Source organism: Symphalangus syndactylus, chromosome 15 (assembly GCF_028878055.3).
Source record: "Symphalangus syndactylus isolate Jambi chromosome 15, NHGRI_mSymSyn1-v2.1_pri, whole genome shotgun sequence".
NCBI classification, from domain to species: Eukaryota; Metazoa; Chordata; class Mammalia; order Primates; family Hylobatidae; genus Symphalangus; species Symphalangus syndactylus.
Window position 1 is genome coordinate 58,744,756 of NC_072437.2, and position 23,189 is coordinate 58,767,944.

At 35.0% G+C, this 23,189-nt stretch overlaps 1 protein-coding gene across 1 annotated transcript in view; it reads right to left on the reverse strand.

Moving 5' to 3' along the window:
- LOC134732578 (uncharacterized) overlaps positions 1–23,189 on the reverse strand; it is a 208,096-nt gene that overhangs the window by 114,277 nt on the left and 70,630 nt on the right. Inside the window, exon 3 of the mRNA XM_063618505.1 lies at positions 1,766–1,914. Coding sequence (XP_063474575.1) covers positions 1,766–1,914 — 149 coding nt within the window. The remainder of the gene's footprint in view (positions 1–1,765; positions 1,915–23,189) is intronic.

A 23,189-nucleotide genomic window follows, 5' to 3' on the forward strand; every position in this document is an offset into this window, starting at 1 on the left:
AATAAATTAGGGAATCAATAGGTTTATAAAGAGATAGATTTCTGGACAACGTTTTTGGTAATGCATTTGTATGTAGCTCCCCCACCCTCCAACAAAGATAAAGTACGACTAACAACTATGGTTGTAATAAAACAAATCATTGAAACACATTGATTGTGATTCTAATGTAATATATACAAAATTATCTATAGTAAAACATCAATCATTGGCCAGTATGTTAGACTAAAGGGATTAGTAAGGATTTAACATTCAGAAGAAACTGATATTTCTCCTGTTAATACATCTTAAATACAAAATCAAAAGGAAGACACGGGATTAAGCATCTTCTTCTCCTATGACTACATATATGTTTCAAATTTAGAAGCTAACTTGAGTTAAAATTTGATTTTGATCTAACACTTAGAAAAAGTATTCATATATTCTCATCATGTTTTAGAAAAGCTTATTTCATTTTTAGGATTTTAAAATATTTACTGTAGAGAAACAAGTATCTATAGCTATTTTGCCACTGGATTTAATGGTTTTTAAAAATTTTGTCTTCAGAATACAGAAATCTTTAAATGAGTAAGCAAATTTTAAACAGATTTGACTACTTAGACCTGTTGCCATAAACAAGAGAGAAAATAGATTGATAATAAAGAGAAAAGTAAATGATTTTTGTAGCTATCTTTAAAGGACACAAAAACATAAAAATATATGTGCAAGACTTACAAAAATGCAAATTTCATGTTGATTACACACTAAGTGTATATTAATAAAGACTGGAAAATATATATGTACACTTTCAGTTTTGTTGAGTTTTAATATTGTAGCATAAAGTGCAGTTGCATAATTAATATAATTAATAGAACAGTGGATAATATGTCCCTCAGTTATTTGCATTATATAACTACTTTTAGACACTTTAGAAATCTTAGACTAATCTATAATTATAAATATAAATTAACAGTTAAAATGTTGCAACAAATCAAGCTATGTGTTATATAACTTTTCTTAAGAGGTTTTGACTATGTACTTGTTTCAAAGAAGAGGCTAATTCATTTTCTATGATTAGTAATTTGACCGTTATAAAATTATGGAAAGAAATATGAAAATTTGTAATAAATTTCTGGTGTAGAAAGTGCAAATTTAAATGCTTATAATCAATTATGTTGTAATGTTTAACTCAAGGTTAATCTGAGCTTTTAAATTATCCAAAATCATATCAGAAGAAAAATTCTAGAAAGTCTGTAATGAGAATTTTACAAACAGAATATACTCTGTTTATTTTAACATGGTAAAAGTATCATTTAGAAAATTAGAAATAAAAACATATCAAAGGAAAACAAAAAGCAGTTTTTTATACTTCTATCTCAGGGATGACACTGGAAACAGTATATGTCTTTACAGTACATTCATATACACAGATATATGCATGTATGTATATTTGTGTGCATATATATGACAGAGATATATATATACAATATATAATATATTGTATTATATATTACAAGTAGTATATATGTAATGCAAGTTATTACATGTCCTTTTACTACATCATTTTAATGTCTGTATAGTATTTCATTTTATGATTGCATAACATTTATTTTTTAAAAATGTCTATTTTCCCATACACATATGGAAGCAAGCATGATTCCCAGAATATCTGGAATGAAGTATTGGAAGAGCACTGCCTTGAAAAGAAGAAGAATTTGGTTTAAGTCCTGGCTTTGTTTTTCTCAGTCCACATCATCAGTTCTAGAAATAACTAAGAATTGTAACTTACAACTGCTGTCGTCCAGGAAGTTTTGAACTTGCAATATTCACTCCAGCTTGTGTAAGTGGCTTATCAGCAGGTCTGGAGCAGACTGATGGAGTACTCTCTGAGAAATGCTGTGTCAGCAATGCTCCACAAAGTTCAGCTGACCATGCTGTCTGATAAAACACAGAAGTGAAAAATGCTGTGTTGAAAAGTAATTCAACAGATATGGATACTAAATGTAAAAGATACTTTAGGCATACCCTAAACTGTTTAGTTTGCGTGTATTTTCTTTTCATATAATTACAAGAGTGGTATGTGATAAAAATCTATTCCAAATAAGTCAAATACGTTTTCAGTAAATATTCAGTTAAAATTTCAAGTGTTAAGAAAGCATTATGAAAGAATTTGACAGGGTTACACTTGTTTTCTTTACTGATCTTAAAATGATGATTCATCTAATAATCAATAGTGTCTTAGACTTAATACATTGCAGATAATTGTATAATCTAGAGTTATTTACTTATCTAAATGAGGGGTTGACTAGACAACACATTAGAATTATTTCATCAGCTTACTCTGATCAAGGAGACAGAATTTTTGACCCCAAGCTACATTTCACCGGTAGCTGTCATTTTGTGCCCATTAATCTTAAATAAAAATTGTAGTGTTCAAGACACTTCTATCTGAAACACACAGAGAAACACAAACAAGGCTCACAGATGCACACAGGCACACATCTACACACTTCTTTTGCATTTATACTTTGTGGCACTTAATGCTTAGCTCCTCATTTCTCACTCATCAAAAGAGAAAAACCTATGTAATTCAATATGTTAATATAAATGATCTCATTTAGTTCATTAGTGACTGCCTGTGAACTATGCATAGAGAACTATTTTTAATTCTCAGGCTCTTTACAATAGAGATTTTTGTCATTCTGAGTTTAAGGACAGGCAGTCTTACTACATTTACTTTTAGTTTTGTTTTCCAGACAGTGTTTGATCTCTTCTTATATCTCTTATCTATATATCTCAATCATGATAAATAAATTTTCTTCCTCTGTTTTCTCTATGTTGGTGTCCCATAGAGCTATCTTCAGCTATTTTGTCTTCTCACTCCAAATTCTCTTCACAGCAATCTCCTGCATGCCCCTGGCTTCAGTAAATCCCATAGAAGAATAATTTATAAATCTCCATCTTCTGATCTTCAGTCCATGATATCCAACAATCCAACAATTCATTATACAACAAATTCAAGATGACTCATGGACCTTTCATATTATCTTCATTTTCAATTTGCCTTTGCTTCTGCTTAGGACAACAGTATCTTCTATCCTTCACCCAGGATAAGGGTGGCTACTGCCCCTGATCCCATGCTTCAGAGGGTTCTCCCACTCAGAAAGACACACATATACTATTTAAGAAAAACAACATGAGCACCTCTGCCAGTTGGGAGAGAGCTGCTACAAGTGCTTGTGCAGTGCAACCTGTAATCCCAAATATTCTGTTTTGTGATTAAAGCAATCTCGGCTCCAAATGCTTCTCCACATTTTCTTTTTTCTGTGACCCTGAAACACAGATCCAGAGGTCTCATTCTGAAGGTTTGTGAGTGAGACATCGTTAATATAAGATGCTGTTTCAGGGTGCAAATAATATTTCTGCTCAGATTATGAAGCCCAAAGTGTTCACTTCTTGAAGACAATGCTTTATAGGCCCAAAGTAACAAATATCCAGATTTGTACTCAATTTTAAATTTTTCATCTTCTTTTTTATTTTATTTGGCCTACTTTTGAATGTTTTAATGCATTGAATGATGCAATAGGTATTATTTTCTGTCTTCTTTCACTCAGGTTTAGTGGGATGTTTGTGTTCACTGAAATAGTTTCTTGTACTAGTAGTGTTTTAATATTTATATTATTTTATATAAATAAATTTTATAATTTATATTATTATAGTCATTTTTTATTTTTTTTGCCTCCTTGTTTTATGAAGTGCTGATGGTAATGTTAAAATCTGGCCTTCTAATTGTGAATCTGCTTATTTCACATTGTAGTTTTGTGGAAATATGCTTCATATATTTTGAGTTCATGTTACTAAATGTTTGTACTTTTTGGATTAGAGACAAGGTCTCACTCTTGCCCACGCTGGATTGCAGTGGTGTCATCATAGTTCGCTGCAGCTCAGAACTCTTGAGCTCAAACGATGCTTCTGCCTCTTCCTCTCAAGTAGCTGGGAAACCACCACGCTCAGATAATTTTTTAAATTATTTTTTGCAGAGATGGAGGTCTTGCTTTGTTATTCAGGCTGGTCTCAAACATCTGGCTTTAAATGATCCTCCTACCTCAGCCTCCCAGGAAGCTGAGATTACAGCATGAGCCACGGTGACCAGCCATGCCTGAGCTTTTAGAGTGTTACATCTTTGTACATATTTTGTATTAATATGAAATCCCCCTATATATTATCCCTTTTAATTTATGCTGTCTAATACCAATATAGTTATAGCATTTTCCTTTTAGTCACACTTGCATAGTATATCTTTTTTTCTCTTTTCATTTTTCAAATTCTGTATATCTTTTACATGCCACTTACCAAAATTAGGGTTTTTTTAAATCCAAATAACATAGCACTTGTTTATTAAATGGATCATTGAATCTGTGTATGCTTAATGGAATTTTTGATATGTTTAATTTAAATCAATCTTATGTGCTAATTACAGTATTTGCTTTATATTTTGACTTCCTTCTTAAAAAAATCTGGCTTCTTGGGGAATTTTATTTTTAAATTTACTATCATCTAGTTTTGTTATTTTACTTCTATTAGTTTAAAAGTTATACACTATTTCCCAATTTTTAGTGGTTATAGAACAGGATTCTGCAAGTTATTCTGGTCCACTGTAAGTCAAATCTTGCAATGCCCATTATTGACATACTGTCTTTATCTGGTTTTGCACTAATACAGCAGAGTTGAACAGTTATGACAGAGACTGTATAGCCCATAAAAATTAAAATATTGACTTTCTGTCCCTTTGTAGAAAAAAATGGCATACTCCTTCTAGAGAAAATGAAATATCAAATTCTTATGTGACTGCTCTTCCATGCAAGGCAGACACAAAAACCAGATACAGCCACCTTCTTGAAGCTATTAAAAATCCAGACAAAATAAATGAGACAATAGTTTTCAAGGCACTGGACATAAGTCAAGAAAAAACTATGATTCCTGAAGATGGAAAACAAATAAGATAAATCCTCTGCTTGTGGTAATTTGCTGCCTGGAGAGATTTTTAGACTGTGGAGCAGACAGGGGAAATTCAAATGAAGAACCAGTTTTAAAAATACTTCATCAACCAGTCTTCATACTGCTGTTCCAGATGCTCTTTTCCCAAATTTTTTTTTTTTTTTTGAGACAGAGTTTCACTCCTGTTGCCCAGGCTGGAGTGCAATGGTGCAATCTCAGCTCACTGCAACATTCGCCTCCCGGGTTCATGAGTCTCCTGCCTCAGCTTCCCAAGTAGCCAGAATTACAGGTGCCCACCACCACATCTGGGTAATTTTTGTATTTTTAGTAGAGACAGGGTTTCACCACATTGGCCAGGCTGGTCTTGAACTCCTGACCTCAGGTGATCTGCCCGCCTCGGCCTCTCAAAGTTCCCAAATATTTTAACAGTAACCATTCCCTCGCTTCCCTCACACCTCCCTGACACAAATATTTTAAGGCCGACTTTCAATTTCCCTAGTGGTTTTCTTAAGTTGGTTGGTTGGTTGGTTGGTTGGTTGGTTGGTTGATTTTATTGTCTCAATTATTGTTGTCGCTGCCAATCTCTGAACATTGTGTTTCTATCTCTCTTCGGTAATTCCTTCTGGGTTGATCTTGTGGGTGGGATTTAGCAATTTGCGTAAATGGCCTTCTTAAAGGAACTGAGAACTCTTTTTACTTTCTCATTCACCTTGAGTATGGCAATATCTTACTATTATTATTCCCTGGCTCTAGTACTTTAGGTTATTACCAAAATTGCTACCTTAATGCTCTTATCTAGCACAAAATTAGATTATAACCATATTTTTGCTCAAATTTCAAGAAAGATCCTTATACTATGGGTGAGTGTAATTTATTTGCATGGAAAAGCAGTCCCATTATGATCTTTCAGCATCTAGACCTCTAGTCTTACTTATTATTTACCCACTCCTAGTGGACAAAGGCTATAATGATCAAATTAAAACTTACCTATATATTATCTGAAGGTGTTTTACAAGTTTAATGCTTATAACCTATAACGCAACATAAATATTCAAAACAGCATCATGTGAAATCACTACCTAATGGCTAATTGAATTTAATACATAATAGAATTTCATTGAAATTATCAACACATACTTATTCTCCAGTTCTCACACACACACACACACACACACACACATACTCATATAAATATGATACTTTAAGAATATTACATTCCATTTTCTTAATAATGCCCATTAATTTAGAATTTTCTTTGTTGGAATAGCCCTATTTACTTAGTCTAACATAAAAGGTTTTACTGTATTAAATGCAAAACTGAATATGCCTATATTTATAATTGCATAATTTTAAACTTACTTTCTAAACACATGAAAGAGATGACAACAGCATCAATTCATCACATTCATTTTAACTATGAAATTAAATTTTGTGGAAAATAATACTATAACAAAAAGATGTTTTCTCCTTTGCACTTGAGTTTATGTACTGTCTCATACTACTAACCTCAAAACAGTCTTGTTACCAATGAAAGAGAATTAATGATGCTTGATACAGAAGCAAGAAATCAATTAGATATGAGAGTTAAATATCCATACCTATATAAAAAGCATTTCTTCCAAAACTTCAATCCAAACATTACCAAATGGAGAGAAAATGTGTTTTTCTCAAATGGACACAGAAAGCCCACCTACACCTTATTATATAATTAAAATCATTGGTCAAATTCTAAAACTTTAAGTTAAATCAGGAGAGAGAGTACAAATTTACATTTAGTATATATTTACTCTGTTTCTATCTAGATATTCTAGCTGTGTCAAAAAATGTACATAAATCTGCCATTGAATTAGTTTTTTTGGAGAACACTAAGGATTCAAAGGATACACAAGTTTGTTGTTGTTGTTGTTGTTGTTGTTGTTGTTGTTGTTTGAGAAGTTTCGCTTTTATTGCCCAGGCTGCCTCCCGGGTTCAAGTGATTTTCCTGCTTCAGCCTCCTGAGTAGCTGGGTTTACAGGTAACTGCCACCATACCCAACTAATTTTTTATGTTTTTAGTAGAGACGGGGTTTCACCATGTTGGCTGGCTGGTCTCAAACTCTTGACCTTCAGGTGCTCCACCCACCTCGGCCTCCCAAAGTTCTAGGATTACAGGCTTGAGCCACTAGGCCCGGCCAGGATACATAATTTTTATACTACGGACCCATCTACTAAGATTTTTTTTTTTTTTTTGATGCTTGAATTTGAATAAAGAATTCTAGTTACTGGCTTCTGTTGGGTACTTGAGCACCTTCTCCTTTATGTGTTAATGACATTAAGGCATTTGCAATTACTACTAATTTGCAATTATTACTTCCTGAGGAAGCCTGTAAAAGAGCTCCTAATTTTGAAAAGTATCTTACAAACCAAAAACAAATATATTGAAGACTATCTTATTGGAACTAATTGAGAATGAGATTGAAGTAACAAAAAATTACCAAATTACAAGAGGAAGAAAAAAGAAAACAAATGATAAAAGGAGACAGAAGATAGAAAAATTCTCAAGAACAAGAAGATTAATACAGATAAACCAGTGAATTACACAACTCAGGTAAAACATATATATCATCATTAATTTCAACTTCGTTCAACTTGTATTCACTCATTCAGGTTGCCATTTTTCTACTTGTAGATATTTGCATTGCTCATATCCAACAAAGTTTATATACCCAGCTTCATGACAACTTAGCATTTCAATGTCTAGAAAGCTAATCCTTCTCTCTCTAGTGCCTACTGCACTCTTTTTCTCTTCAGATAAACTCCATTGCTTTCCTGTAGCTCACCTCTTTTCTTCACTGAATCAAAACCAACAAAATAGTATCTTTTATATAAGTTAGATGAACTAATTCTAATCAATAGACTTACTATATGTTTTATAATGAGTCATATATTTTAAACTAAAAAAATTGTTGATAAATTGATGATTTGTTTAAGATGTGATTTCGTATCATGGCTTTGTCTCTGACATTATGCTAGTCATAAATATCATTCAGAAGTAATAAAATACAAGAATGAGAATGTAGAGATCACTTATAATAATGCTTTTTTTTGACTTTTTAAATGTTTAAATCTTTAATTTTTATGGGTATATAGTAGGTGTGTATATTTATGGGGTAGAAGTGATATTTGGATAAAGGCATACAAAGTATAATAGTCACGTCAGGATAAATGCCTTTGTTTTATATGAGCATTGTATGAGCAACTGAACACCCAGAAAGAAGAGATGAAATACCCAAGATCCTACAGTCAGGCAATGTCAGGTTAGGGAATAGAATCTGTACTTTCTTATTCAACCGACATTCACAAAGTACCTAACACTGCCCATTTTTTTAGACCACAATTACTGTCTCTAGTAGTTTACAGCTGTATTAGTCACGGTTCTGTAGAGGGAGAGAACTAATAGGATAGATGTATATATAAAGGGAAGTTTTTTAAGGAGTATTGACTCACACAATCACTTGGTGAGATTCCACAATAGGCCACCTGCAAGCTGAGGAGCAAGGAAGTCAATCTGAGTCTCAAAACCTCGAAAGTAAGGAAGCCAACAGTGCAGGCTTCAGTCTGTGGTTGAAGGTCCAGGAGTCTCAGAGCTGAAGAACTTGGAGTCCAATGTTCAAGGGCAGGAAGCATCCAGTATGTGAGAAAGATATAGGCTGGAAGACTAAGCCAGTCTAGCTGTTCCACGTTCTTCTGCCTGCTTTTGTTCTGGCTGCATTAGTAGGTGATTAAATTGTGCCCACCCAGATTAAGGATGGGTCTGCCTTTCCCAGTCCACTGACTCAAATATTTATCTCCTTTGGCAACACCCTCACAGACACACTCAAGAACAATACTTTGCATCCTTCAATCCAGTCAAATTTATGTTCAATATTAACAAACACAACAGAAATGCTCTTTCTAAATGTCACACCACCTGTATTGGCAGTTTTAAAGAGATAGAGAAAAATAATAGAATCAAGAAGGAGAAACAGTGATCATGATGATCAGAATATCTCTTCTTATCCCTTTCATTCTCCTGCTGATTTGTTACCCAGATGTTGAGATAAAAATAAATCCTACTTTAATGTCATTTTACTTTACCATTTCTTTTGTGCCAGATCCCTCAAACTACTTCTGCTAATCTTCCCGTGTAATACAGCAGCCTTCAACATGGCAGTCATTACCCAGAGATTACCTTGGTTAGGCTCTCCAGCATTCAAAGTAGTTTTGGTTAGAGACACAGCAGTTACCAGGAACTTGACATCCAGAGTGTTGCAATTGGAAAGAAGAAGGAATTATCATTTAAGAAGTATCTACAAAGTTTTAACGATCATGCTAAATACATTCATTTCTTGAATGATCACCATCTTCAAAATAACTGATACTGCTCTGATGACTGGAGGAAGCTTTTGTCTTGTGCTGGTTGAAATAAAATGACATGGACATGCGTAGAGTGGTTTTAAGGAACAGAGAGAGTTTAATAGGCAAGAAAGAAGGAAGAGGCTCCCCCATACAGAGACACAGGGAGGGGGGCTTCCAGATGAAACCCAGAGTGCAGCAAAAAACAGCCTGTTAAATGAAGAGGCTGGAGGAAGTGGTATCTGATTTGCCTAGGGCCCAGGGGATTAGTTTGACCAGATTTGTCATTCACACAGCCCTGGAAAATACTGGCCTTCCTGCCCTAGCCTTTTAATATGCAAATGCAGGGCACCATGATGTTCTACACACGTGGGGATATGTGGGAGCTGCCATGTTGCTAGGCACATGTGGTGACAAGAATAAGAAGGCGGGAATCACCATATTGAGTGAACCCAGTTTCTCAGGGTGGACATTTGCATATCAAAGTTTGCCGGCCAGGCTTTTCTGCTAGACAAGAAATGTTTCTGGGCTGCTTTAAAACAATAATAATAATAATAATAATAATAAAACTTCCAAAGGACCCCTTATCTTCTCCAACTGCCTAAAATAATTTCTTAACGCCTATAACTATGACTCTCATTGTCAAGGGAAGAATAAGACATTAAAGAAATAAGACATTAATTTGTTTACTCAAGGATGCTCAGTTTATAGATTAGGTACTATCATTCTTCTTTCTCATTGTTATTTATGCAAAAAGCTTAATAGTCTTCCTATTACACCAAGGACGCTTGCTTGTAATAAAAACTGAAGATATTTGGCCGGGCGCGGTGGCTCACGCTTGTAATCCCAGCACTTTGGGAGGCCGAGGCGGGCCCTTCACGAGGTCAGGAGATGGAGACCACGGTGAAACCCCGTCTCTACTAAAAATACAAAAAAATTAGCCGGGCGTGGTGGCGGGCGCCTGTAGTCCCAGCTACTCAGAGAGGCTGAGGCAGGAGAATGGCGTGAACCCGGGAGGCGGAGCTTGCAGTGAGCCGAGATTGCGCCACTGCACTCCAGCCTGGGCGACAGAGCGAGACTCCGTCTCAAAAAAAAAAAAAAAAACTGAAGATATTTGAGCCTTTGGGCATGGCTAAGATGTCAGGGGTGAAGGACTTTTTGTTGCTGGAGAGTAAGAAGTAAAAGTTGGCATTTTATTTCATCTGGGTCATGCATTCATCTTTTGTAAAAGTGTGTGATGTGATGGCAATAAGGATATGAGGAGAGTAAACTGACACTGGGAAAAGTCACAATATGTGAAGAAGACCTTTTAAATGGTGTAACATAATTTATATATCTCAAAGTTAAGAGAGTATAAGATGTTATAAACAGCAAAAACTGACACCGTGGCAAAAGTGAGGCATAATTATCATTAGTGAGAATACAATCCTTGATTTAAATAAATTGTTAGATTAGACAGGGGTATTTAATTGCACTGGACACAGAAAATAATTCAAGGCAGATAAAAATATAGGAAATTAATGAGTATCCAGGCAGCACCAAGACAGAATGTAACTAAGGAACTTCTCAAGGTTACCCTTGGCTCAAAGTTTTATCAGTACCTGAATAAAAACAGAAAAATGTTTAAAATAGATATAGTAAGAGATTGCCATTTTAGTGCATGAGTACGTGCATACTTATACAAGAAAGTGACTCTACTCAACAGAAGACATAAGAATTTTTTTTTTTTTTTTTTTTTTTTTTTTTGAGACGGAGTCCCGCTCTGTCGCCCAGGCTGGAGTGCAGTGGCACAATCACCGCTCACTGCAAGCTCCACCTCCCGGGTTCACGCCATTCTCCTGACTCAGCCTCTCCGAGTAGCTGGGACTACAGGCGCCCGCCACCACGCCCGGCTAATTTTTTGTATTTTTTAGTAGAGACGGGGTTTCACCGTGGTCTCGATCTCCTGACCTCGTGATCCGCCCGCCTTGGCCTCCCAAAGTGCTGGGATTACAAGCGTGAGCCACCGCGCCCGGCTGACATAAGAATTTTTGAACAATCTTAAAGACTGGAAAAAAATGTCATTTTAAAGTTGCAGGCAGTTTCTGCCTTCTCAGAAGTAAAGCTTCCAGTTTAACTCTGTAAAAAAAAAAAATCATATTATTAAGAAAATCAAAAGATATAACAAAAGAAAGTATTAAAAATATACTATGAGATGTACTGACAGAGGCAAGATATTGAAGAAACATAATCAAACTAGCCAGTAAAGCCTAGATTTCAGTCAAGTATACATTTACTTATGTTGACTAAAATATGATGAATAGTTAATATAAGATGAATTCTGTTTTTTTATAACTCTAGAACTTCATGTTATTTATTTTAAATCTCATTAATCTGTAGACAAAACTTAGATCAATTTGACTCTAAATCACAATTTTGGTCCAACTTGCTCATTGCCCATTTGGATAGACTTCATAATAGAGCAAGAGTGACACCCTTTATAAAGCCACTCCTGTTATGGGTGCAGCAAACTACAACAAATTTTTATGAAAAAAACTAAGATATATACACAGGCTGATATTTTAAATCTTATTTTGTAAGTTACTACAGGTACAATAATAAGTGCATTCGGGTTTTTATTGTTTGTTGCCTATCTAGTTTTGAGCTTGTTGCCCATCTAGTTTGGGTGAGCTTGTGGCCTATCTATTGAGTGGGTGGGTGGATGGATAAATGGATGGATGGGTGGATGGATGGATGGATGGATGGGTTTTTATTGCTTGTTGCCTATCTACGTTCTTGCCTGAATTTGGAATTGGAAAACATCCTGTATTATCTGAGTTTATTTATCTGTAATAATACTTCAACCTTAGTGGTCTTACAATGAAAGTAGTAAACAATAAAACTTTCTAGTTTAACACATCATTAGTTCTTGACTGATCATTTCAGACTTGGTATATGTTATAGGAATGACTGACCCTAATCGACAGTTTTAAAGAAGAACTGAGGCTGACGCAAGGTCACAAAACTAAAAATGACTCTCTCTATTCTATGATGGTGATATATCTATTGTCTTTAATATTTTAAGTTATTTTAGAAATCTTTTAAATTCAGATTATTATTTTAACTCTCTTAAATAATATGTTAACTATGTTAAATAATATGTTTAACTATGTTAAAATTATTATTTGTTCACAATATAGAAATTATCTTTATTTAATACTTATATTTTTATTTAATACTCAAATGACATATTAAAAATAACATGTAATTATAGGTAGTATGACAGTTTCTTTGGTTCTGTCCTGCCTAATAAATTTCTAATAAATAATAAAATTTTTAACAGATGAGAAATGTAATTTCTGCATGACACAGACATGTTTATTGCTTTTGTAATATACTTTTCTTTTCTTCAATATGAATCAAATGACTAAACTTCTGCTGGTATTTTTTGTCCTACAATTTAGGGAGTCCTACCAGAATTAACAATCCACCCATCCAAGTCTTTTTTTTTTAATTTAAATAAAGTTTGAATACATTTGTTCCATGTGAAAAGAATAAAGGTTTCTGTCCAATAATATCTCCTCCTAAAAGTTAAAGTAATTACAGTTTCAATTTACCAAAATGTCATTCCTAAAATAGGAAAGGTTATGTAGTTTAATTATGTTCATGTTATTTCACTATAAGGTTTTATTTTTCATCTACTAATTTATAGGCCAACTATAAAGTCAGTGAAATGAACATGACTATACTGGATTCTTAAATATTACATCAAAATTGGCCTACACAATGAGCACAGAATTCTTAAAGGTTAATAACATTCCTCTAACATTACAAATTCTGAACTTTAGTAGGTTGCTAATTTAAAAAGAATAGTTTGTGGCTGGGAGAATGTTTTTATTATAGTATTTAAATGTGAAAATACAGCAACATAGAATCCATGTTTACCAACAGATAATGCTCAGTGTGCTTTTTCCAAATGAAAACGTTACATCATTCTGGGGACTTCAGAAAGGGTTTAAAGATCTACTTGGGCTTATATTTAAATGTTTGAATCATTAATTGTAAATAAAATTATTTCAAAATACCAGTAGGATGGACTGATGCAGCACATGTATATGAAAGAAACATTCGGATTAATATTTAGCTGTATCCAATATTAACGGACTAAGTACAAGTTATAACTGAACTACTTCTGCAAAACTGGTAGCATTTGCAAATCTGTGGACAACAGTTTTAGTCTAAGTTACAATGTCCTAAAGAATGCCAAACAAGTGTCATATTTTCCTGTCATTTAACTCAATTATACCCAAAAGAGAAAGTGATTACAATTATTCAGCTCTTTTGAAGACTAGGGCATGAAGCAACACCTCAAAACAATTTTGGAAATTGTCTTCCATATTGAGTAAATGACTTATCTTGTGTAGACATAATTTAAAAATCTGATTAACATGTGGAAATAACTTTGATACGGGTAACATATTCTGAATACATGTCTTCATAATTAAGCATTATGAGGACTTGGAACAGATCATTTATTCATCTAGTTATTTGTTGTACAAGTATATTTTGAATGCTTCATGCTTCTTGTCATTTTATCATCTGGACAGTAGTGATAGCTATCTAGCTATAGACATGGTTTGAAGTAAATTAGACAATATATATGTGATTATACATCATAATTCATATATAAATATATATAATTTGAAGACAAATTCTCTGCTTTGCAAATGTTGATAATAGATAAAACAGAAAGAGGGAAGCCAAGAAAAAAACTGAAAGTAAACACATGCATACACATACACATAAGAAAGTAGATCACATGCACTTTCACTTTTCTAAGTATTAATTTTTAAAACATTCTGGGGATTTTCTCCCAGAGTTAGAATTGATTAGCATAATGACAAAGTATTTCATAAATAGAAAAACAATTTATTTCACATTATCAGAACTAAATGAGTCTCTACATATTTAAGTAAATACTTAGGAATGAACAAGAGAGTTTGATAATGAAATTGTATTAATATCATTAGTTCTTTTCCAGCTAAAATATTGAAAAATATATACTAAAATATCCTGTATCAGCAGGACATTTTGAAAACAGCTAGTAGGGGCCATTTCTCAGAAGTTGAAAACAAAATTATCTTGGATCAGCTTTGACTTGGTTAGAAATACCAAAAGTGTTGCGGGTTAGATAGTTCAATGAACTAGGAAGACATTTAATTCATCTCCAAAGAAAAATTACAAGACTATCTCTTAAACTCTCATTAGTGTTTGAAGGTAGAATTTTCTTCTTTTCTTTCTTTAACCCACCCATGCCAAATTGCCCCATCCTCAAAGTGAATCAAAATTAAACACACACAGATGTGGCACTTGGTATTTCCCATTAGGTAATATTTAGAGGAGGGGGAATTTTTTACCTTTGTTAAATCAGAAAAGGAAGTAATCATCTGGCACTAATTGAAACAAAGTCTACACTACATAGAAAATAAAAATGAACTTGTCTATTCAGTTACAGAGTCGAATATTTACACTGCTCCTTCATCAGCAAAAACACACACCTCACACATGCTGTAATTTCTTTTTCTGTTGAACCTCTACCTAATTAACGACCGTTAAGATTCACACCTGTGGTGGCTTTAGCCTTTGCCTACTGCTCAGAGTTGAGTTTTTTAACCCTTCATTTTGCCTATATTACATGATCACTTTTCCTAGCAGGCTCAGTCTTTCAAAGAGAGCTTTTCTCAATATTTGCTTGCATTCAAAGCTGGGAGTTCACCACAGCTGGGAACTGAAGAGGGGATTGTTTTTTTCTGGAATAAGAGATGAACAGGTGGTACTCCCACCTGCTGCAAGTCTTGGAATTTTTGTTTGGCTCCAAATTGTTCTTGGACCCGGTTTTTAAAATGTTCTCTTGCATTAGAAGCAAGAGAGGAAGAGAAGGCAGGCCATGACCAGTTTTGTTACTAATGGTCTCATTACAGACATTCTCTGGTTGGTAATTGCTGGCATATTGAAATAAATGGGTGCATTGCTTTCCGGACTGGGTGTGGGTGGAAAAAAAAGCAAACAAATTCAACCATAGCATGGCTACTTTATTTTGAACATTAAAGAAGATTTCGCCAAATTGAGTGACATTTCCCTTTGGGAAAGTTTGCAGAAGTCTATTTGTAGCTGGCAATGAACGTGTTTCTGGACAGACAAGTTTTTATTGTGATTTTTCACTGTTATTTCTTTTACACAGAAGAAAGCACTTAGCCACTATCTAATTTCGGATATATCTGTTCTGTTATTTTAGTTTATTTAATGTTTTGGTTTCTATTCTCTAATGGAATGGCACAAATGACTCAAACATACTAGTACTACTCAATTTGAAGGCTTTTACGGACACAGTAAACTGTTATGGTCAACTCAGTCATAATTACAACCTGCAAAGTAAGTTGGGGCTATTTTTGTTCTGAACAAAACTGAAAATAGACTGTTAAGCATGGTTGCTTCTATTCTCCCGCTATCCTTCCTCTAATAATTTTCAATGAACTACACTGAAAATATCAATACAGAGTAGCTTTTATTTAATATGCCTAAAAGTGCTATTTGTGTATTTGTTTGTAGAGTTATAGATAATAACCATATAATAAACATATGGTTAGCTATCTTTGATTTTTTAATATATTTGTATCTATATTGTATATATCCATATGTAATATAGTTATGGACATATAGACACATAGATAAATAGATATATATCTACATATATATTCAAATTGTATGTATTACACATCAAATATATGTATGCATACATCATTGTTGATTTAAAATATATAAATGTTATAGCTAGAAAGAATAAACTCTAGTGTGTTCTAAAGCACTGTAGGGAGACTATAATAATGTTTTATTTCAAGTATTGTATACTTAAAAATATTATTTATGGGAGAGGACAAGACTGAGCAATTAAAAAAAAACTTCCAAAATTGTCTCGCTTACAATTCTCTTTTCAGTTTTCTTTTAAAATTTTCTTATGGAAAACTGTGTAGCCAAGTGTATCATCCATTTGGCTACTATGATGGTTAATTTCATGTGTCAATTCGACTGGGCCATTGGGTGCTGGGATATTTCTGCAAACCTTATTTAGATGTTCCTGTGAGAGTGTTTCTGGATGACCTATCATTTACACTGATAGACTAAGTAAAGCAGATCAACCTCCCTATGGTAGTGGGCTGCATCCTGTCAGCTGAACAGTGAATTTGAACATTCCCAATACAAATAAATGATAAATGTTTGAGTTGATGGATATGTTCATTAACCTTATTTGATCATTACACATAGTATGCCTGTATCCAATTATCACACAGCACTTCATAAATATGTATAATTATGTCAGTTAAAAATAATAGTAAAAGCCAAAAAAGCATCTGTGGAAATCCATACAGAGGATTCTAAGTAACCTAACTGATTCAGACTCTAACTCAATTTTACATAAATTATTTTCCAGCATGCTTGACATTTGAAAGACATTCAATACCAGGTGTGGTGGCATATGTCTGTAGTTCCAGCTACTCAGGAGGCTGAGGCAGGAGAATCGCTTGAATCCGGCAGGCAGAGGTTGCAGTGAGCTGAGACCTGTCACTGCCCTTCAGCCTGGCAACAGAGCAAGACTTTGTTTCAAAAAATGAAACAAAACAAAATGAAACAAAACAAAATGACATTCAATAAATGCCAAACTACACTATCTCTTTGATTTTCTCTTTTAAAATATGTCACTACCTATTAAATATTGCCTCCCTGAAGACACAATAGTCTATGTGGTAGGTACAATTTTCCTGTTTTTCATAGAAGGAAATCAAGGCACCTAGGTAATGTCTGAGGCCATATTATAGGTTAAAAGCAGAATTGGAATTTAATGACCTACACCTCTGACTCCTTAGTTCCATGGGTCTTTCAGGATATTATTACCTCCAAATCTTTCAGGGAACCTTAGAGCTTTAGGCAGACATCAAGGAACATAGTAATATTTTTAGAATAAACATTCACCTTCTTAAAAAGTTTAAATTATGACTAAATAAAAAGTGACGTAAAAATGTGATATTGTAGAAAAAAAGGTAGCAAAGGCTTTTGAATGTGTATGCTGAGAAAATAAGAATAAATCTAATTTCTGATAAGACAAGACAGACATTTAGCAGACAAAAGGACAAGGAAGAGAGTGTTAAAAAGTTTTGTTAATAAGTTGAGGCTCGATGATGGAACTTTGAAACACTATTCTGAATTGCCTCCTATCCACAATCCTCTGACTTTCTTGTTTTCTTCTCTCTACATGTTCTCGTATTTCACTGTTTTTTCCTCCTCTGTCAAATATTTATTTACTTCTTTTTTATTCTTCTGTTTAGACTTAGACTTCCTTCTATTTTTACTCTACATAGTATTTTTCATATGTGATATAATCTAGTTCTATAATTACATTTTGATATGTAGATAAAATATTCAAGGAAAAAAACCCTGTGACTAAAATGTTCAGCCTGCGATAATAAGACAATGCAAGCAATTTAATATAATTTCAAACAAAACTGAATTCCCTTTCATTTTGCATATATATGACATATCTTTCTCCAAAAGTTTTGTACATTGTAGCTCTTTCTACATCATTTTCTTCACAATTTTATAAAATGCATCTTTTTTTTTTTTTTTTTTTGAGACGGAGTCTTGCACTGTCCCCTAGACTGGAGTGCAATGTGCAATGGCGCGATCTCGGCTCACTGCAACCTCTGCCTCCTGGGTTCACGCGATTCTCCTGCCTCAGTCACTAGAGTAGCTAGGATTACAGGCGCACACCACCACACTTGACTAATTTCTTGTATTTTTAGTAGAGACAGGGTTTCACTATGTTAACCAGACTGGTCTGCAACTAACCTTGTAGTCTGCCCTCCTCAGCCTCCCAAAGTGATGGGATTACAGGCGTGAGCCCCCATGCCCGGCCACATCTCTTTTCATTTGTACCACTCCCTATCCTCTCTCCCCTGTATTTTGTACATACCTTGCACTTCTTTCAGCAATCCTACCCATATGCTTCACAACCTTCTTGATGTATTCTTTTATTTCCATTCTCATATTTTCCATCCCAGCCAAAATGCATAACTAGTTGGACAAAGTAGATCACTCTTGTTTACGTATGGATGAGGAAGATTTTGCAGTGGGAAAGGCATAAAACAACTTAGATTATAGGGAGGAACAAAACTGAGGAAAAAAAAACAAAAAACAAAAAAAAACTTCCAAAATTCTCTGGCCTACAATTCTCTTTTTCTCTTTTCAGTTTTCTTTTTAAAATTTTCTTATGGAAAACTGTGTATTCAAATGTGTCATTCATTTAGCTACTGTGATGGTTAATTTCATGTGTCAATTTGACTGGGCAGTTGGGTACTGGGATATTTCTGCAAACCTTATTTTAGATGTTTCTGTGAGAGTGTTTCTGGATGACTTTAACATTTACATTGATAGACTACGTAAAGCAGATTACCCTCCCTATGGGAGTGGGCCTTATCCCATCAGCTGAAGGCTGGTAAGTTAAACTCACCCTCCCCTGAATAAGAGAACATTCCTCCTGTCTGAACTGAACTGAGACCATGACTTTTCTTGCCTTGAGACTCAAACTGAAACACTGATTCTTCCCCAGTCTCAAGCCCGCCAGCCTTGGGTTTGAAATTACACAATCAGCAGTCCTGGATCTCCAGCTTGCTGATTATAGATCTTAGGAGTTAGCAGCCTCCATAATTGTGTAAGCCAATTCCTCATAATAAATCTCTTGATTTTTATATATACTTCACTTGATTGTGTTGTTCTGGAGAACCCAGACTAACACAGCTACAGATAACTTAAAATGTAATTTGCCTAGAGATTAGCTAATTATCCTTTCTTCAGACTTGCCAATATTTATAGATCAGTAAATGTTATCATGGTGCATTCAGTTGTTCATGATATCACCTCCCTCAACACTTCCCTCTCCACCACCTAACCCAATTAGTCTAGATACTCCTCTGATCTTCCCTCTTTCAAATTACTTATGTGTTTCATCTGATTTATTGTATACACTTTTAAAACTGATTACCTGAATCCATTTTTGCCCCCGCTCCAACCAATCTCCACACAGCAGAGAAGCTCCTTACAAAAGAAATCTGACAATTTTACTCTCTTGCTTAAATTTTTTCAATTGTGTTTCACTATTTTGGAATGAATTTGGAAGCCCTTATTACCTACAAAGTCTTGCATAATCTGTCATCTCCCTGCCACACTAGTCTCACTTTATGACATTCTGTCATTCCTGCTTTACTTTCCAGCCACATGCACCTTGTCATCTTCTGCCTCTTTACCTTTATGCATGCTCTTTACATAAACAAAGCTATTTTCTTTTAAAGATTGTTTATGACCTGAGTAAAGATAAAGAAATAAAAATGTTTGAGGCTACTGCCTAAAATTATCTTTTCCTCTTGTGTTTTTACTTCTTAACTCAATCATCTTTTTCTGAGGTCACAGTTTAAAAAGTATCTTCCTGAGGAAGCCTCCAAGGATGCTCAGATGGTTTGTTTCCTTCTTATGTATTTCCATAGCAGCTTGCCATTTTCTTTCTCAGCATTTTGTTTAGGGATGATGATTGAGGAGCAATTCTCCATGGAGTTTCTATACATCTTCAAAACAACTTTATCGTAGACTATCTTTTCAGGATGCGTGCAAAGCAAATAGCCTTGGAAGATGAATAGGCTCTTCCACTGAAAGAGAGGGCAGACAGTTTTTCTTACCAATGTAATTTAGATAATATCCCTCTCCTGGCTGAGGTGGGACAGGTTGCCAGATACCCCTTATATAAAATTGGGGCCTCTTCAACATAATGAACCTAGAAAACATTATGTTAAGAGAAACAAGCTAGTCATAAAAAGCCATATATTCTATGATTTTTATTTACATGAAATGCGAAATATTGGAAAATCTATAGGGACAAAAAGTAGATTAGTGGTTGCCTAGGGTTGTGGGAAGAGGATTGGTTAATGGGGAGTACCTGCTGAAGGGTATAAGGTTTATGTAGAGGGTGATAAAAATGTTCTAAAATTGATTTTGATGGTGATTACATAAAACTGTAACATACAAAAATAACTATTTAACTGTTCATTTTAAATAGATCAATTGTTTGGTACATAAATTGTATTTTCAATAAAGCTGTTTTTTAAAAACTGTGTTTAGGATTTGAATAAAGATAAATAAATAAAAATGTCCTAGACTTCATAATCTCCGGGTTCCTCAGGTATACAGCAAACCCACTGTTTGTGTAGCATCTAATTGGGACCATATTTGCATAAACCCTATGAGATGTGGGTGTGATTCAGTAGGGAGAACTGCTGTGAACAGGATGCTCATGTTGCCTGCTGTGCTGTGAATAATAGTAATTTTTCCTTTACCCAGAAGTCTCACACCTTCTACCAGGATTCAGGAAACTCTGGCAGGGGAAATTACTAGGTCAAAAGTAGAGTAAAATTTCAGACCCTTCATGGTTTCTGACAGCCATCGTGTACTTAATTTTTGTGTGTATTCTTTAATATATCTTTTCTGTGTTATAAACTTCTCTGTCCTTTTCCTCACACAGTGTGTAACAAAGAGCAGACAATTAATAAACATTTGTTGACTGACTGAATGACAACAATGTTGAAGTAAGGAAGAAAAGTTGGGAAAAAGCTGATAGGTAGGTGTGCCAAATGACTCAGAAAGTAATCTAATTTTTCATTATTCAAAGCATTATTAAATATTAATGCCCTTTCTTCAGCTGGGTGCAGTGGTTTACGCCTGTAATTCCAACACCCTGGGAGGGTGAGACAAGTAGATTGCTTGACCCTAGGAGTTCAAGACCAGCCTGAGCAACATGACGAAACCCCATACCAAAAAAAAAAATACAAAAGTGAGTTGATGTGGTGCTGTGCACCTGTGGTCCTAGCTGTTTGGGAGACTGAGGCAGGAGGATTGCTTGAGCACAAGAGGTGGAGGTTGCAGCGAGCAGTGATGACACCACTGCACTCCAGCCTGGGCGACAGAGTGAGATCCTGCCTCAAAACAAACAAACAAAAATTTTCTCCCATTGTGTAGGTTGCCTGTTCACTCTGATGATAGTTTCTTTTGCTGTGCAGAAGCTCTTTAGTTTAATGAGATCCCATTTGTCGATTTTGGCTTTTGTTGCCATTGCTTTTGGTGTTTTAGACATGAAGTCCTTGCCCACGCCTATGTCCTGAATGGTATTGCCTAGGTTTTCTTGTAGGATTTTAATGGTTTTAGGTCTAACATATAAGTCTTTAATCCATCTTGAATTAATTTTTGTATAAGGTGTAAGGAAGGGATCCAGTTGCAGCTTTCTACATATGGCTAGCCAGTTTTCCCAGCACCATTTATTAAATAGGGAATCCTTTCCCCATTTCTTGTTTTTGTCAGGTTTGTCAAAGATCAGATAGTTGTAGCTATGAGGCATCATTTCTGAGGGCTCTGTTCTGTTCCATTGATCTATGTCTCTGTTGTGGTACCAGTACCATGCTGTTTTGGTTACTGTAGCCTTGTAGTATAGTTTAAAGTCAGGTAGCGTGATGCCTCCAGCTTCTCATCTGACAAAGGGCTAATATCCAGAATCTACAATGAACTCAAACAAATTTACAAGAAAAAAACAAACAACCCCATCAAAAAGTGGGCAGAGGACATGAACAGACACTTCTCAAAAGAAGACATTTATGCAGCCAAAAAACACATGAAGAAATGCTCCTCATCACTGGCCATCAGAGAAATGCAAATCAAAACCACAGTGAGATACCATCTCACACCAGTTAGAATGGCCATCATTAAAAAATCAGGAAACAACAGGTGCTGGAGAGGAGGTGGAGAAATAGGAACACTTTTACACTGTTGGTGGGACTGTAAACTAGTTCAACCATTGTGGAAGTCATTGTGGCGATTCCTCAGGGATCTAGAACTAGAAATACCATTTGACCCAGCCATCCCATTACTGGGTATATACCCAAAGGACTATAAATCATGCTGCTATAAAGACACATGCACACGTATGTTTATTGCGGCACTATTCACAATAGCAAAGAGTTGGAACCAACCCAAATGTCCAACAACGATAGACTGGATTAAGAAAATGTGGCACATATACACCATGGAATACTATGCAGCCATAAAAAATGATGAGTTCGTGTCCTTTGTAGAGACATGGATGAAACTGGAAAACATCATTCTCAGTAAACTATCGCAAGGACAAAAACCAAACACCGCATGTTCTCACTCATAGGTGGGAATTGAACAATGAGAACTCATGGACACAGGAAGGGGAACATCACGCTCTGGGGACTGTTGTGGGGTGGGGGGAGGGGGGAGGGACAGCATTAGGAGATACACCTAATGCTAAATGACGAGTTAATGGGTGCAGGAAATCAACATGGCACATGGATACATATGTAACAAACCTGCACATTGTGCACATGTACCCTAAAACCCTAAAGTATAATAAAAAAAAAAAAAACAAAACAAACAAACAAACAAAAAACCCTCTTTAGATCTCTAACAGACATGTCAAATATTTTATTTATTTATTTATTTTTGAGATAGAGTCTCACTGTGTCACTTGGGCTGGAGTGCAGTGGTGTGATCTCAGCTCACTGCAACCTCCACCTCCTGGATTCAAGCAATTCCCCTTCCTCAGCCTCCCGAGTAGCCAAGATCACAGGTGTATGCCACTACACCCAGCCAATTTTTTTTTTGTATTTTTAGTAGAGACCGGGTTTCACCGTGCCAGCCAGACTGGTCTCGAACTACTGACCCCACGCAATCTGCCTGCCTCAGCCTCCTAAA